A 16,712-nucleotide genomic window follows, 5' to 3' on the forward strand; every position below is an offset into this window, starting at 1 on the left:
AGGAGGAGTGTCCCCTCTCACTGAGCAGGTCAAACAAGGCACACAGCAGCTGCCACAGCCATGCACTCCTCCCCAGAATCATTTACCTGGAAGACCGAAGTGCTTCTGCGGTGCCAGTGCAGCAGAGCACGTCAGCGAGGGCTTAGGGAAGAAACATCATCTCACTAGGAAACAGGGCTGCAGCAAACCCTGCGAGCTCTCCCCACCCAGGACAGGGGTGTGAGGGTGGGCTGGCCCCCAGCTGGGGTCTGTCAGCCCCTCACCTGCCCTCCAGCTGACCCAGTCCTCTGGAAGCAGCCAGGGCCAGACCCTGCTCACCTGCCAGGATGCTGCCGAGCTGTGGGGCACTGACTGGTCCCCCACACCCTCCACGGTCACTCTGTGTTTGCTGGGGGCCAGGCAAAGGGCAGGGTGACCACACAGGCTACCCCAAAAAACAGCCAGGGTCAATAAAATAAACTTTCCCAGGCAGCTGCTTCCCCTCAACACACCTCTGTAATACAGAGCAGGCTGGGGAAAAAATAACTTCTTCCACATGAAACCCCAAGTCCCCAGGGAGTCACTGCTACTCCAGTGCAAGAAAGAGAGCGGAGCCTCCACCTGCTGTTTGCCGTTTATTTTAGCAGAGAGGAAAATAACATGGACAAGAGGCATTTTGCATAACTTAACAGAAAACAACACTTTTCCTCCACTCTTTGCAGATCAACAGGCAAAAGCATTTCCTACACATGGCTATTTTTGGGTGCTAACAGTTTGGTGTATTGGTAAAATCATGGGCTTCCTCTAACACGCTGTGATAGTCGATCTGAAATCCAAAGCCAGACTCGGGCTTGGGGGCTCCTTTGCTGTTGAATGTAGCTCCTGTCAGTGCTGAGTGCCAGGTTCATCCCCACCACACTCCCAGGAGGGATTTTGCAGCCAGGGACTGGCTGGGGATCCAAGCACCTCCAAGGCTCTCCCGACCCATGCCATGCCCTGACTGCTCTTGCCTGGCACAGCTGGAGAGGTGACCCAAAATGAAGGGGAACGTGGGCAGCACCAGCAGCCTCAGTCCAGGGCCAGTGAGGGAATCTTGCAGACGAAGGGGAAGGCTCTGCCACAGGCGTTGTCATTCCAGGAGCGCAGTGCTACCCCCCAAAAAAACAAGGCATTAGCTGAAAAAAGGCAAAAGGAGGGAACCCTGCACTGCCCTTGGGACCAGGACCCCCTGCCATTGTGGGAGGCTTTCTCTGGATGTGCTCCCATTTGTGCCACTCACAGTCATGCTTCCTTCCAGCATCCCCCTCCCCATCTGGGGGACGTGGGAGGGGAGGCCGGGCCCCAGCTTGGACTCGGTAGTGGAGGGGCAGCTGCAAATGCAGTCCTGTACCCCCAAAATTATCAGCAGGCTGCCCGTGGACAGGACATTCAGGTACAGCTGGGGGGTCTGGACACACCTGGCTGGTGAAATGGGATTTTTGCACAGGCAGGGTCTTGTCCCACTTCAGGGAGATGCCCTGGCCCCAGCGTGGGAGAGAAAAGCTGGCAAACCAATGAGTGTTTCCATGGGTTTCCCGTGTGGGAGGGGAAATGGGAAAATATGACCTTTGACTAAATTTGGTAATTCTTCAAGGCAGCTGATGCTCCTGTCCTGCTGCTAATATGGGAGAGGGAGATGGGCTGGGAGCAGAGGGAAAATGAGTATGTGTGCATGTATGTACATGGTGAAAGGGAAAATACACCTTTTCACTGTAAAGAAAAAAGAAAATAATACTAAAAAATTAAAATGCAAATCCTCTGCCTGCCAGCAACCTCTTCAGAAAAGCAGGAGCCACGGTGGATTGAATTTATTGACATGCAAATAACACTGAGGGTGCCCTGGGCACTCACCGCTGCTGTGCCTGTACCAGATCTGCACGCAGTCCTCCTCCTCCGGGATGGAGTGGATCCCATCGTCAGGCTGGCTGCCATCCCAGTAGTGGTAGTCGTAGGAGGAGCCATCTGTCCACTCAAAGTGACCCTCCTGGCATGAGACCAGTGGAGAAAGGCCGTCTGCCGAGGGTGGGAGGCCTACTCCCATGTAGTCCCCACCCCATTCCCAGTGAAACACAGCCCAGGGACATGGGGAGAGACTGTCACCACTCAGCAAAGGCCAAACAGCTCCTTTGGGTTTTACAACTGGAAACTTGCCAAGAACAGCCCCAGATTTTGAAGTGCTCTCACCAGGGGAAGCCCAGAAATTAAATCTATGTATTTTTTAACACCCCCACCCAGTTCTGTGTTCCTTGTCCTCTTCATTTTCCATTCCTTTTCCAGTATCTACAAAAAATTTGCTGACAAGAGACTGTTCTCCTGATGGTCTCCATTTTTCTTTCTAACATATTAGACTATATTTTTCCAACATGTCAGCTTTCAAAAGTCACAGAGTATCACAAGAGGGCAATGGAACTTGGTGATTTTTGACACTGAAGACCTTTTCAGTTTATTTGCTCTTCTTAGACCAGCAGAACAATACTCTTTCTGTTAATCCAGTAATAAAACGTGGTATGAATAATTACTGATTAATCTACTAATTCTAGTAAGACTTCTCTTTTAAAAGCAGACTGGAATGGGTGAAATGACAACTTTCTCTCCGTGCTGCACCACAGACTCTGTGCCACCTCCTGATTAAAGAGGGTATAAGGGACAAAGAAGAAAACACAGAGAGGTGAATTTTTCAAAGCCATTTCCCACATGGCTACAGGGAGTTCCCACCTGCCGAAGGTCGTTGAGCCCCGTCCAGATGTCGGTGGGGATGCCGGGCACGCGGCTGTTCACCAGGTCGTACACAAAGACGTTTTCTTCCCAGCTGGCAAACAGAGCGATACGGGGCCATCAAGAGATGTGTCAGCAAATGGTCAGGCGTGTCCCTAAGCGTTCCCCCTACCACAGGACCCGGGGCCAAATGGGTCCCCCTCTTACTGCTGGCGATTACTTTCCTGGGTCTGTGCAAGAGGAGCGTAGTGTTGGTGAGAGCTGGGGGAGAGGGCATAGGGAAAAAGCCTGTGTAATTGTGTTGTACTTCTATCCCTTTTTCAAGAGTGAAAAACACAGTTTGGGGAAACTTAGGGAGTATTACGCCAGTTTTCCTGCCAGTCCAGGAATAGGCACTTATTTTCTATGTCGCCTTTGTGTGACCAGTGCACCAGACTTGACTGGGCCGCTGCTGCAGAGGGATTTGTAGGCTGGAACATGAGCCTGCAGCTCACACAGAGGTTGTGCTGAGGGAATGGGACTTTGCCCCCAATTTCCTCCCTCCCCAGGCTGTGTCAGTGTGGGATGACATGTTTCTGCACACCTCACCTGTGGATGGAGGCCAGCTTGGCTGATCTGATGCCAATGGAGAACTCGGCGCAGTAGAGGTCGGCTTCAGCCCAGGTTTTATTGACGGGGAAGTACCGGTAGCAGTGACCCTCGTACTCTGTCCAGAAGAGTGGGCAGGAGTAGGCGTGGACAGGCTCGGGCATGGCTGGGGGCAGAGCACAGGACATCCAGCAGCTGGTGGTGAGACAGCTTGGCCGGACAGCTGAGCAGGTGGTGGAGGCAGCAGTGCCCAGCCCTGCTCCCCCACCTCAGCCAGGCAAATAACCACCAAACGCATGCAGGGAAAACCCAACTGATGCAGGAGATGTGCAAAAGTTTGCAAAAGTCAAAACACATTTAGAACAAGTTGTGGGTTCCTCAATTCTAGCATTTGTCTAAACCAGGAAGGGCATTCCAAGCCAGTCTGACATCACTTTAGGTAGAGGATGCTTAAAATAAAGGCACTGACATTTGCTGCTGGGAAAACCAAGATAAGGGTTCCTCTCTCCTCTATCAGCAGCAGCAGAGCCGCCGTGCTGGGATGGGGGCTGACAGCCAGGGCTGCAGGGCCATGGCCGTGTTCTGCCCTCCTGCAAGGACAGCCTGCAGCTCCTCCCTCCAAGGAACCCCCCCATGCCCTGTGGCTGGGCTGGGATGCAGCCGTGCACGTAGGCACTGGATCCCAGCCCCAGGAGCAGCCGGCCAGGCGCGCGTGCCGCCGGCAGCGGTGCCAGCCTATCTGCCTCCCGCCAACAGATAAGAGCCGGGGCCACGCAGCTGCTCCTCCTCCCCTGCCACTTGTCAGCACAGTGGGGAAGTTGCCCCAAAAGAGGCCGTTGTGGGGGCAGCACGTCCTTCTGCAGCCTTTGCGGTTGCCGCTGTCGCAACACGGCAGCGGCATTAACACCTTGCTCCAACCTCCTCCATGTCCTGCTCCCCCTCCTGTGGGGAGGATGCAGCACTCGGGAGCCTCAAATCTTGGGGCACATAGACTTAACTCTCTCAGCTGCTGGTTTGTGAATGTGGGGGAACTGCCAGCTCCCCCTGAGCCAGCTCCCACATCCCCACGGAGTCGTGGTCCAGGGTCAGGGCTGCTGTCGAAGCGAGTGGGGCAGTGGGCAGGGTGGGTGTGCAGGGGGTGCTGGCAGACGTCAGATGCCATCAGACTATCCAAGCAGGTAACAGGCTCAAGCCCAGAGAGGTCAGGGTGGTGCCTCCGGTACTGAGGGGCCGGGGGAATGGCTTTCCCCAAGGGTGGGAAGAGCAAAACCCTGCCAACAGCAGCGAGGGATGTGGCTGTGGCAAGGGAAGCAACAGTGTGGAGAAAAAGAGAGGCAAGGTGAATCCAAAGCAGCTGTTGTGAGCATTCATAGAGCGAAATCCCTCTCTGTGCCAGTGCTGGCAGCTCTGGGTGGTAATTTCATCTTTCATCAGCTCTTTCCACATGGGGATCTCTGAGTGCTCTACAAACAGCCGCCAGCCAGCCCACAGGTCCCTGCTGTCACACCCCCCCAGGAGACAAACCGCAAATGCAAAGTCTTTTTTTCCTCCTGAGCAAGGCCAAGTCAACTGCCAAGCCCTGTGGGGGTGTCACCCCATCAACCTGCCTTGGGACCCCCAGCCATCCCTGCAGAGGAGCTGAGACTGGGGGCAGCTCTGCACCCTACAGCAACAAACCCCTGAGGGGCTCAAGGGGCTCTCCCATCCTCATCAGCACTAATTATGGGCTATGGGGGAAAAAGATAAGGCCTGCTGAGCTGGAAGAGCTTTTGGGGAGAGTGGGTAAGATGCAGCCAGCTCTGTGGTGGTGCAGAGTTCAGCTCTGTGAGTCACACCTGGCCATACTTGCACTGGGAAAAACCTTAGAACAGCCCTAGGAAATGCAAATTATTTTACTGTAGCAATAGAGCTGGACCAGGAACTCCGAGAGCTGATGTGATTCCTGGGAGCCAAGCCCCCCTCCCCCCATGATGCTGGCCAGGGTTCCCTGTCTCCCCCAAAACCAAAGCAGAACAAGGGAAGAGGGTCAAACCTACAGTATGAGGCTTCAGCTTTACAACCAGGTCACAGGTGAGGCATGTACCCCCCTTAAGGACAGGGCTGGGACCAGGTCCTGGCTTGCAGAAACTCCAGGTTACTGTTCCTTCCTGCCGAGGACAGCCTAGAGGTCTGTGCCAGACAGGCACCACCAGCTGCCCCAGCAACTGGGATTTTATTATAGTGCCTTGACAAAATCCTCACCTCTGTCAGCGTGGTGGCAAAATTCACAGGGCTTAACCCAGCAGCATCCCCAGCAAACGGAGCATTCACTCCTGAGTGCTAATTGCAGTGGGTGTCCCAGTGTCCTGGCTCAAAGCCAGCCCATGGGCACCCCAATTGCCAGGGAAAATCACCCTCATGTTTGTTCAGAGCAGCTGAAACCGAGTCAGAAACTGAGACAGTCCTTCTTTGTTATTCCATACTGGTTCCCATTAGGTAGCATTAATTTGACGAGCTTCAGTGAACCAGAGGTGCCTGAAGGAATTTAAGGTTAAATATACCAAAAAGGAAAATATGGGAGGTCAGCTTTTAATTAGCATCTTTTCTGTTAGGTCAGGATCAGAGGCTTTGGCTGTCTCTTTGGAGGAGAACTACTGGTCCCAGTTTTTCAGGCAGGAACAACCAGGGGAGCTGCTTTATTTGGAAGATTTGTAGCAGAAAGATCATAAGAAATCTGATGTAGGATTGTGAGTACAGGGGCTTACTCATGGCTCTCCAGGAAAGCCTCGCAACCCAAGCCAGCAGCTGTGTGTGGTATTTTCATCTAGAAGGGGACAGGGCAAGCATTTGGGGACTTTTTAGACCCGATCCTCACTTTTAAGCACACCAGCAAAACATCACCCTGGCAGCATCAGCTCCTCCACACTGGGCAGGAGCAGCACAGCCAGTGCCTGCAGGATGGCAGGTCAGTCCATCCCTTTGTCTCCAAATTCCTGGTGAAAAATGATGGCAAGAATCCTTTCTCCCTTTGCTTATTTACAGTGCAGCAGTTTTAAGGGCAGGACCATGTTTTAATGCAGCACCAGCAAAATAGATGTCCAGACTTGGCTGAGGATAAGATTCAGATCAAGCAGCTGTTACTAACTCAGAAAAGCTGGAAAACAAATATTTGGGGTCACAAATAAAGTTTTGTGCTCTCTGCATTTGTGTCAGTGCCAAATTGGAGCTTTTTTATTTATTTAGTGTAGAACCACCAGAAAAAACACTTATCAAAATCTTACAGAAGCTGGCACTCCTCTGCCAAAAAAGTTTCACTTCCCCAACTGGCCTATTTCCAACTAGAAATAATTAACTGAGAAAATCCTAGCCAGTTTCACAAGGGTTTCTTTTCATTTCAGGATGCTACTGGGAAAAAACCTACCACCAGCTGCATGACTCCCCATGGACTCAGCTGGTGAAGAGCAGGTTTACCCCTGAAAACTTCATCCCAAGGAGCAATGCTGCCTCACTTCCAGGGATTTGTAGGTTTGAGATGCAAAATCTGGGGCTAGGACAAGGCTGGCAAGAGATGCCCAGGCAAGGAGGGCTCCTGAGGGGCTGCAGCTCTGTCAAAGAGTTTTGGACAGCAGACCAGCTCAGGTCAGTGCTGGCAGCAGATGCTCTTCTTGTTGCAGAGCATCAAAGAGCTCCATTTCATGAACAGCTGACAGCTTTCCTCAAACCTTAGAGGTGCTAGGAGACACCCCCCTTGGAACATCCATAAGCTAATGCTGCCATCTGACCTGAAAAGGCAAGTGAACCTCTTCAGCTCCTGGCAAGCAGCTGGGTTTGGAGAGTGTCCATCAACGCCCCACAGGCTCATCTGAAATTAATGTCAACAGAGAAGAGCTGAGGAGATCCCAGTCACGTGGAAGTCTGGGTCCTTCCCAGGGCAGAGCCCCTCCACCGGGATCTGAGGGCTGTGGTGGTGAGAGTGAGGGATGGGCAGTGCTCCCGGCTGGCAGAGCTGGGGCTCAGCACCAGGACCCTGGTGCTCACCAACACCGAGCCACCTCTCACCAGCTCAGGCCACGGGGAGGGCCAGCAGCAGGGCTTTACCCAGGGCTGGCACTGCTGGAGCTCTGGGGAGTGAGAGGGGATGGGTGAGACAACAGGGCTGGGACAGGGGACCCCCAGAACCCACCCCCAGGATGATTTCAGCAGGAACTGCCTGTGGCTAAGCTGGGGTGAGCCAGATGTCCATCCCACCACATCCTCTTGTTATAAACATAGATTATAATATTGGCTTCTCGCAAAGTATTAAGGGAGATATTATATAATGTTAGAAATGCTTTTTTGCTGTGTGGATGTAGTTTTCTCTCTTTTTAGCAAGAATGTTAGCAAGTGTGAACAAGTAAGAGAACCTCCAACAGAGGATGAGGCCTGAGAAGCTGCTGATCAACACTTTGTCCAGAGAACAAAAGGGCCCAAAGGCTGCTCTGCCCGGAGAATGGGAGGCCAGGAGGGTCCGAGAGCCGCTATCACCGCTCTGCCCGGGGGGCAAAGAGGCCCAAAGCTGCAATCAGCCCTGACTGTCTGGAGAATTAAGAGATCCACCCTACCATCGACTCTTACCTAGCGGGCCCAACCCCAAGAATCAAAAGAAATAAAACCACAAGGTTTTATAGCATGCTCTAAAAAGGCGGACCCAAGGAGTGGCCATGCAGAACAGCTCCGGGAAAAGTTTGAATATGAATAGAGAACAGACAGTAAAAATGGTATAAAAAGGACTCACCTCGGGCATCAGGCGTGCTCTTGGCAGAGCGTCAAGGCACCCGGCCGTTATCCCTTTGCTTTATTTTATGTGTCTCTTATTGTCTTTATATTAAACTCTTTAAATTCTCACAGGAGAGTGAACCTCGTTTTTCACACTATTGAGTAAACCCACAGAATAAGCATTTAAACAGGGGGGTTGGTGGGCAGGAGCATGTGGCAGGGGCTAAGACAGTGCTGCTGTGTGATGTTGGGGTGCCTCAACTCACCCACGGCTTTAGAAGCAAGTCCTCAAGCCCTGACATTATAGTCAGCATGGACAAACAATGCCACCTTCATGTTACTTGCAATATTTGTCTTTCATTAACAGATGAAAGAGCCTCACACTGAGCACCCACCTTCGAAGGAAGCGATGAGGAGGACTCTGGTCTCCGTGTATCTGGGGGCTGTTTGGAGCTGCAGGGGATGGTATGTCCACTGATGGACACCAATCTCATAACTGGGCAATAGTTTACACACCCAGAAGTGTTTTTAAGGCACATGTCACAAGTTTCCAAGTAAAATATTAAACATCAGTTGAAGCACATTGCGAGGGACATCCTCTCACACCGAGGGCTTCGTTTTTTCAAATTCTTTAATGAAACCAAGCTGGTTTTACCACTTCAAATCCTCTGCCAGGTATGTTTGGAGTTGTGAGGCTACAGCCAATACTGGCAGCAGCACGCCTGCAGCTGGCACTGACAGATAGGAGTTATCTTGCAGAGCTTTTCCCTCCTTAATTAGTTTTGGCAAAGCTCCCACAGATTAGGCGTCTGGCAGGAAAGCCAGGCTTGTATCGATCCCTTTTCTCACGATCTCACTGCACAGCACTTAAGGACTCCCTTTCCACTCACAGTCCCAATAAACCTAAAAGGGTTCAAACAAACTTGGAGCAGCAACTCTCACTTGCACCAACGCCGTGAAAAAGTTTGGAAGAAACCTAAGTGACATACAGCAGCAGCTCGGAGCAAAGAAGGGGAATAAGGGAGAATCCCGTATTTGTTGCACACGCAGTTAAGTGTGAATAAACGAGGAGCCCCGATGGCCCTCGGCCTGTCCGGCGGGGCCGCATGGCCACAGCCCCGCACCCTTCGTGTGCGTGCCCGGCGCAGCGGCTCCGAGCCACGGCAGCGCCTGCTGCCAAAGACCACAGAGCTGACCCGACACACCGAAACAAAGCCAGCCCGGAGACCTTTGGCATCCCGAGGAGAAGGACGGCAGTTGCCCTTGGCACGTCCCCATGGTGAAGAAGAAAGCTGATTTCAAAGAAAGTCAGGGATTTCTGGAGCGGCCGGAGAAGGGGGAAGCCAGCTGCCGGCCCTGCGGGAGGCACACACGCTCCTTCCCCACGGCCACCATGGCCGACTAAATCCCCGCGGCCACCGCCGAGCACCCACCTTGGCTGATCTTGATGTTGGTCTGGGGGAAGGCCTGGGCGGCCAGCAGGGCGGCGGCCAGCAGCGCGCACACCGCCCGCTGCCCGCTGCCCATGGCCGGAGCGCCGGGCACCGCCTGCGCTGCCGGCTCCGCCGCGGGGCCCGTCGGGCGCGGGGGTCGCGCCGGGCTCGGGGGTCCCGTCGGGCGTGCGGGTTCCGGGGAGGTCCGGCCGGCGCTGGGGTCGCGTTCGGGCCGGGCCCCGCGGGTTCTGGGGCGGCGGCCGGGCGGGGCGGATATAGGGGCCGCGCTGCCCCCTCCCCCGAGCGGCGGCTCCTCCGCAGCCCGCCCCCGGCCCCGCTCAGCGCATCCCCGAGGGGGCCCGCACCCGGGGCGCTGCCCCAGCCCGCCCCCGGCCCCGCTCAGCGCATCCCCGAGGGGGCCCGCACCCGGGGCGCTGCCCCAGCCCGCCCCCGGCCCCGCTCAGCGCATCCCCGAGGGGGCCCGCACCCGGGGCGCTGCCCCAGCCCGCCCCCGGCCCCGCTCAGCGCATCCCCGAGGGGCCGGGGCTCCGTGCGCTGCCCGCAGCCCGGCTCGGGCGGACGCTGCTCGCCCAGAGCTGCTGTCACCCCCCGGGGCCGCAGGCCAGCACGGACATCATCCCTGCTCGCCCCGCCAGGTGCATCCCGAGGGGGTTCAGTGTCCCCATCCCGCAGCGCCCCTCGGGTGCGGGCGGAGGAGGCCGGGGCAGCCCCTCAGGCCGGGGGTGACAGCCGGGACCCCGCTGCGGGCAGGGCCCGGGCAGGGCGGCGGCGAAGGGCGAGGGCTGTGCTGGCACCGGGGAGCGGCGGCCGCGGCAGGGAGGGCACCTGGGGAGGGAGGCAGGGGAGAGGCTCCGGAGCTGCAGGGCAGTGGGGGCACTGGGGTTTGACACGTCCGAGCCCCTTGAGTGGTGCTTTTTTCTTGGTTTGGTTTGGTTTCGGGGGGGTGGGGTTTGTTGGGTTTTTCCCTGTGTTTGGTTTGGGGTTTTTTTTCCCAGAGCAAAGCAATGCTCTGACACACTTCAACAGCCTGGAGCAGGGAACCCCCAGCTGTGCCCGGGGCTCCCAGGCTGCTTCAGGAATTCACTCCGTGCCCATCTGCCAGGTCCGTGCTGGGTCCACGCCGGGTCCACGCCGTCACGTAACAGCAGAAAACCTGACATGATACAGCACTCTGTACCAATCCAGCACGTCTCCTTCCTGTGGTCAGCATTTTGTTAGACATTAACTTCAGATTTTTAAAAATACTGTATAAAGTCCTCTTATATCTGTTGCACTCGTAAGGGAAATAGTACAGGCACAAATACTATAGAATTTTGTGGTCCTGCTCCATTTCCAATTTATGCCTTAAATCAGGGCTGAAGGAACTGCTTAGGATCCTCTCAATGCTGTTCCCTTTTTATTCTTAGCTACAGATTAAAATTTTCAGCATTTTCAACCCATTTTTAGAGATTCAAGTATAAACAATTTGGGGTGACACCAAGCTTTCAGTACAGTAAAACATCCAGACTTACTCCAGAGACAGTAACTCATTCAATCAACTTTTCTATATTAAGTTTTCTTTGTATTAAATAAAGCCTTCTAAGAACATCCCCCCGCCCCCTCCCATACATTGATCTGAAATTATTAGGCTCAAGGAAAAGCTGATTGCTACAAAAGACCACTAAAAATGAAGGAGCTGGGATTATTAGAAGTCAAGGCATGCCTCCTCCCTTCTTTCCTGTGTGCCATCCTGAGATAAAGCCAGCGTTATAAACAACTTTCAGCAAACTATGGAACAAAAATCTTTGAGCATATTAATCTACTCCCAAAGCACAAATACTCATGTTAAAGAGGGAGCAGAGATCCTGAATAATTTTTATCCTGGTTTCTAACGGCCAGACTCATGGCAGCAGCATCCCCCCCAGCACAGCTGAGCCCCCCGTGCTGCCCCTGAGCCCCAGCCCTGAGCCTGGCACAGCAGCTGGGCACCAGCTTTGCTCCCAGCACTGGGACAGCACAAGCACGTTGTGCACGCAGTGCCAGCTGGAGCTGCAGCTGCACTTTGGGTTACCTTCCAACTCCACCAAACATGAGATGTGCTTCACCTGCTGGGTGCAGCCCCAGGAGCACGGCCACAGTCCATCCCTCCTGCTCCTCTCCCTCCCACGCTGTGTTCTGTTCGCTCTGCAGGCCAGCAGCTCCCCAGTATGCTTCTGTTCTGCTCTCACTGACCTTTCCTCTGGGCTCCATCACCAGTTTTTGGCATCCTGTGAACACAACTGTTCCTCCCTGTGGAACAGACACCTCATGACTTCAAGGACAGACTCAGGCAAGAGTGCCTTCTGTTCACATTTTGTCCCCAGTGTTGAGCAAAGCATGTGGCTGGGCTCAGGCCAGCTCTCACGGATGTCCTGAGCTCATTCTGCTGTCCACAGGCCCCACATGGAAGAATATTAATGTCAACCACAGAAATTGCTGAAACCACAGCCCCTTGCCTGAGCCTTCTTGAGTTACAGGAAGAGTTCAGCCTCCTACAGCACGTGTTTGCCCAGGACTCCCTGTGACTTTTTGATGACAAACCAGGAGGAAGCCAGAGAAGAGAGATTTGCCATCGACTTTGCTGCAGGACAGAGAGGAAATTGCACCTCGCAGAGAGGCAGGTTAGAATCGATAGCCAGCACACCCCAGTATGCTGGGAAAGAGAACGCCCAGCCCTGCAGGCACCACTGCCCCGCTGCTGTGTGCTGCTCACACAGAGCAGCTGTGCTGGAGAGCAGCAGGGAGCCAGGTGCCATGGGCAAAGTGCTGAAGGGATGCTGATACCGGAGCTACAACACACACCTTCCCTGGAGCAGGAGCACCTGGACAGCAGCAGGGATTATTGACCCACACACTGACACGTGCCAAAACAAGCACTGAGCTTTTTTGGTTTGTGTTTTTTTGGTGTGGTTGGGTTTTCTGTTTTGTTTTGCTTTTTAAGACTCACCTGTCCCTAACTGTAGCAGCTAAATAACAAATGGGTGAAATAGGCATATGTATTTTTTTCTTCCTTTTTAAAAATCAAAATATTAAAAGCACAGGAGGTAGTGGGGTTTCCTTTTGGGCTTCATTTAATAAAAAGAGGAGGGAGATGAGTGCTGCCCATCCTCCCACATGCCAGCTCTGGAGTTTCACAGGTCCAACCCACAGGGTGCTGGGTGGGCTTGGGCTGGGAACCACCATGGCCAGACCAAGGCATCCAGCTCGCTCTCCAGACCAACCTCCAGCAGCAGGTGCCCAGTTTCTCTCAAACTGCTCCCAGTTCACCTGCAGTGAGTAACAATGGGGTAACTGCCAACACTTTGGCTTTTTTTCTGCCATAAGCATAACTGAAGGAGCTCAACACAAAGGTGAATTCAACAAGTATCACCCCAATCTCTGTGGCACAATTAAATAGAATTTTATTTTCAATAAATATACAATCTGCATCATACCAGACAACACACTTTGGAAAAATAAAATGTGCAGAAGCAACCAACAGGACAGCTTGACTGTAGCTAAGTTCACTTGGTGACCTGAAGAACTACCTGGGTAAACACACACAACACAGAAAGAGCCACTGCAGTCTGTGAGAGAATTAAAATTGTGTTTTCTGGGTCTTCTTAACCGCCAAAGTCCCTGGAGCAGGTTTCTTTTGCACAGCACAGGTTTGAAAGGACACGAGCTGGTTTTCCCAGTACAAATGCTATTGGAAATGTCGATTTTGCTATATCATCACTGAATCTACTACGCACACAGACTGCTATCGAGACTGGCAGGTCACCGCTGCCGGGACACGGGATCCGTCCGACGCGGGGCCACACGCGTGTCCCGGCACACAAACGCACACACTAACAGCAGCTTAACTCTGTTAAAACTAGTACAAGGACAAAACTGGACTCAGAATCGATTTCACCACAGGTTCTACCATTTAAAAAAATATTCTAGCCTAATTACCACGTTCACCAATGAGAGCACACGGGTACTTTATATCTCCGAGAGGATGAGCCATGGATTTGGACTGGAAGGACAGCAGAGGCAGCTCCCAGCTCCTCCGCCCACTCCGTGCTCACCACGGCACGTCCACGCACAGCCCGTGCCGCCCGGCGCCGCGCTCCTCCCGCGGGGCGCAAACAGCTCAGCGGTGCCGGGGGCAAGCAGCCAGAGCTCCGGCCCCAGGGGAACAGCCAGGACCCAGCGGGACGTGGGTCACCGAGGCCAGCACGGCCGGCTGGGTGCTGGCAGCCGCGTTAATCCGACGGAGCTGCCGTGGGTGCGTGTAGGGTGTGAGGTGGGGTGTTTCAGTCGTTGGTTTATTTTTTATCTCGTCCGCCCGCTCGCTCTGGCTGCCGTCGGTTTCCCACCTCATGTCACCTCCAGGGAGGCGGGCGAGACGCGGTCGCACTCCTCGCGGGAGCGCAGGCTGTGCCACTGCTCCACGGCCGTGCGGTGCGCGTTCAGCATGCGGCGCCAGTGGTTGGACTCGGGCGCGCCTGTCGAGTACTGCCCGATCACAATTCTCCCAATGAAGTCGTTGCTGCTCTTCACGTTGTGCCCGTACACTGGGGAGAGCAGAAACAGAGAGGGGTCAAGGCAAAAGCACCGCTCGTCCACCCAGAGCCCTGCCCCGGGAACCCGAATGTCCTACAAACGTCCACCCACACCCGGTGCCAGATGCCAGCATTTTTGGTATGTAACTCGGCATCTGAAAAATGTTAAACAGGGGCTTGGAAGGAATAAAATAAGCTGTACTACAGCCAAATACAATTCAAATAAATAAGACACAAATGCACAGTTACCACGGTATTTAGCATGAATAGGTAAAGTAGAATCATAAAATGATTTGGGTTGGAAGGGACCACAAAGACCATCCTGTTCCAACCCCTCTGCCACAGGCAGGGACACCTTTCACTAGAGCAGGTTGCTCAAAGTCCTGTCCAGCCTGGCCTTGAAGGAGAATTGCATCATGTAAAGAAGTGCCAAAAGCTCTACCTGGGCATCATGAAATCACAAAAGCAGCCCAGCAGCCTGACGCTGGGGAAATGCAGATGATCTCAAACTGTCCTCCTCCACATGCACATCACACAAACCACTCCAGTGCTAATCAACAGCCTTCCCTGCTCAGAGACAGGAATTACACACGTCCAGGCTGTCAGGAGGATGTTTACACAGAAACTATTTGCCATAATTATCACTGCAGCTACTTGTTAAATGTCCAGAAAAGCAACTGAGGGAGAGACATCAACCCAACACCCTGTCCTTTGGATTAGCCCAGTCTCTTGGAACAAAAGGTCGCAGCCAGCAGCAAACCCTAATGAAGGGCCTGATCCCGGGAAAGGCTGAACGCTCCCACCAGACAGGAGCAGGAGCACTTTGTGTGTTGCAAACTGAAGCCCTGCCTCATTAGAAAGTTGAAACGAAGTCTTTGCAAGCTGAAGCCAGGATATCCACAGGCACTGCCCGGAATATTAAGGATTAAAAAATCTCCTCAGGAAAGAGAGGGATTTTTAAGGACAAATGTCTACAGCAGCTCCAAATCCAGCTGGGCTTGTGCAGCAAGAACATGTTCAGCCTGGCATAGAGCCCCTGCCAGCAGCACCAGCTCTCCAGGGCTGCTGAAAACCAGCACTGGCAGCAAAACCACGTCTGAGATCCCCATGGCATCACCCCGATGCTGTGCACAGCCTCACAGGCAGGCAGGACACCGGGCACAACGTGCTCAGCCTCACTTTTGAGCACACACCTTTGTCAAGGCTGTGCATTTCCTATTATAACACACACCCCCCAGCTGATTAGCATTACTTTAACCTGTCCCTCTGCCATCTCCACACTCTGCAAAGGCTGGTTCCTCACCTCTGTACCAGTCTGGGATCTTGCTCTGGGTGACTCAGGCACCACCTGCCAGCGCAATCCTAAAATCAAGCAGTGCCAAGTTACATCTCACTTTATCCCTTCTGACAGCTCTGACATACACAGTTTATGGGCAGAGATGCTTCTGCTCACCAAATTACCCGTGGGTATTTTAGGTGACAGCAAACCTTCAAATGCCCAAGTAATTTGTTCAAATAATTGCTCTGAAAACCTACCCTGCAGCTCAGAGCCCTGTAAGTCTATCTTCAAACGACACTCAGAAATGATTTGGGGTTCACCACCCCAGCAGGAAGACTGCACCTCTTCTGCCTGCCACCATCAGTTATCTAGGGCTGGTGCCATCAGGACGTGTTGTCAAGGGGCCAGGCTGGTGTTTTTTGGGAAGGCCACCTTCTGAGGAGGCAGTGAGGAATTCTAAGCCATCCGTCTCCAGGTAGTACACAGCTTGTCAGGGTTATTAACGAGTTCTCCTACAAGGCAATGGATCACGAGTGTAGCTAGCTATACTAAATGTTTTGCTATGATTTATTAGCCTACAGAAATCAAATACTGTGATGAAACCACGTAAAAATACCCCAAAACCAAAATTTTCAATAAGGTGTTTTTTCCCTTTTTTTTGTTTTGTTTTTTGGGGGGGTTTTGTTTGTTTTTGGGGGTTTTTTTGTTTTCACTCTTTTTTTCCAGAATTAAAGAAGATGAAGCCTAATCCTGGGAGACAGTACCAAGTAAATTTAAACCAAGAAGTCTTGCAGGCCATCAATTAATCACAGGATAAATTAACAGTGGAGAAGTACCCCAGGCATACTGATTCTTCAAAAATACTCCATGCCAGGACTGTAAAACAAGCAGGTGTGCTATCTAAGGGCACCTGTTATTCTACTGTTGATCCAAGTATTTTGAATTCTTGTAATGCAATTTGCTAATCTCATTGTGTCAGGTAATTAGCATGCTGAGTCCTTTGGGGTATTAATGGGCTAATTATACAAGCATTGTTGCTTCTATCATTAACTACTGCAGATAGCACAGAGACTTACTGCTGAAGAACAGGGAAGACATTTTCCAAGGCCAAATGCTTACTCACACACAGACCATAAGAGGTAGCACTAGACTGACCTCAGGTCTACAAACTCACAGCTTCACCACAGCTCTCAAAAGCTGAGAGGTCTTTATGTACCAAAAATTCAGCTTTACCCGTCAGTTCAGAAGCCCTTTAAACTCAAGGACATGCGTCTCTGGGAGGCTAACTACTGTGTTCCACTGCTAAACACCAGGATTTGCTGAGCAATCTGCTGGTGGCTGAGTTGCACCAAGCTCTGGAACGGGCCTTAGCCGAGA

General features: G+C 52.9%; 2 protein-coding genes across 2 annotated transcripts in view; both read right to left on the minus strand.

The window, feature by feature from the left end:
• Positions 1-601: 601 nt before the first annotated feature.
• On the minus strand, positions 602-9,608 carry CLEC19A (C-type lectin domain containing 19A). Its single transcript, XM_039560484.1, has 5 exons — positions 9,489-9,608; positions 3,322-3,487; positions 2,734-2,827; positions 1,870-2,002; positions 602-1,127 (listed from the first exon to the last, which is right to left on the minus strand). The coding sequence occupies exons 1-5, from the start codon at positions 9,580-9,582 to the stop codon at positions 1,048-1,050; spliced, it is 567 nt and encodes a 188-aa protein (XP_039416418.1). The 5' UTR covers positions 9,583-9,608; the 3' UTR covers positions 602-1,047.
• A 3,296-nt stretch (positions 9,609-12,904) lies between these two features.
• SYT17 (synaptotagmin 17) overlaps positions 12,905-16,712 on the minus strand; it is a 35,685-nt gene continuing 31,877 nt past the window's right edge. Inside the window, exon 8 of the mRNA XM_039560483.1 lies at positions 12,905-14,068. Within this exon, the coding sequence (XP_039416417.1) occupies positions 13,872-14,068 (197 nt within the window). The 3' untranslated portion in view covers positions 12,905-13,871. The remainder of the gene's footprint in view (positions 14,069-16,712) is intronic.

This window comes from Corvus cornix, chromosome 14, assembly GCF_000738735.6.
Source record: "Corvus cornix cornix isolate S_Up_H32 chromosome 14, ASM73873v5, whole genome shotgun sequence".
Classification (NCBI taxonomy): Eukaryota; Metazoa; Chordata; class Aves; order Passeriformes; family Corvidae; genus Corvus; species Corvus cornix.

Bases quoted from the DNA above. Each gene is read 5' to 3' on its own strand.
- CLEC19A (XM_039560484.1), bottom strand. From the start codon at position 9,582: ATGGGCAGCGGGCAGCGGGCGGTGTGCGCGCTGCTGGCCGCCGCCCTG. The intron at 3,488-9,488 runs GTGGGTGCTCGG...CTCTGCCCCCAG, and splicing joins CAACATCAAGATCAGCCAAG to CCATGCCCGAGCCTGTCCAC. The intron at 1,128-1,869 runs GTGAGTGCCCAG...TTTGGGGGGTAG, and splicing joins CTGGTACAGGCACAGCAGCG to CACTGCGCTCCTGGAATGAC.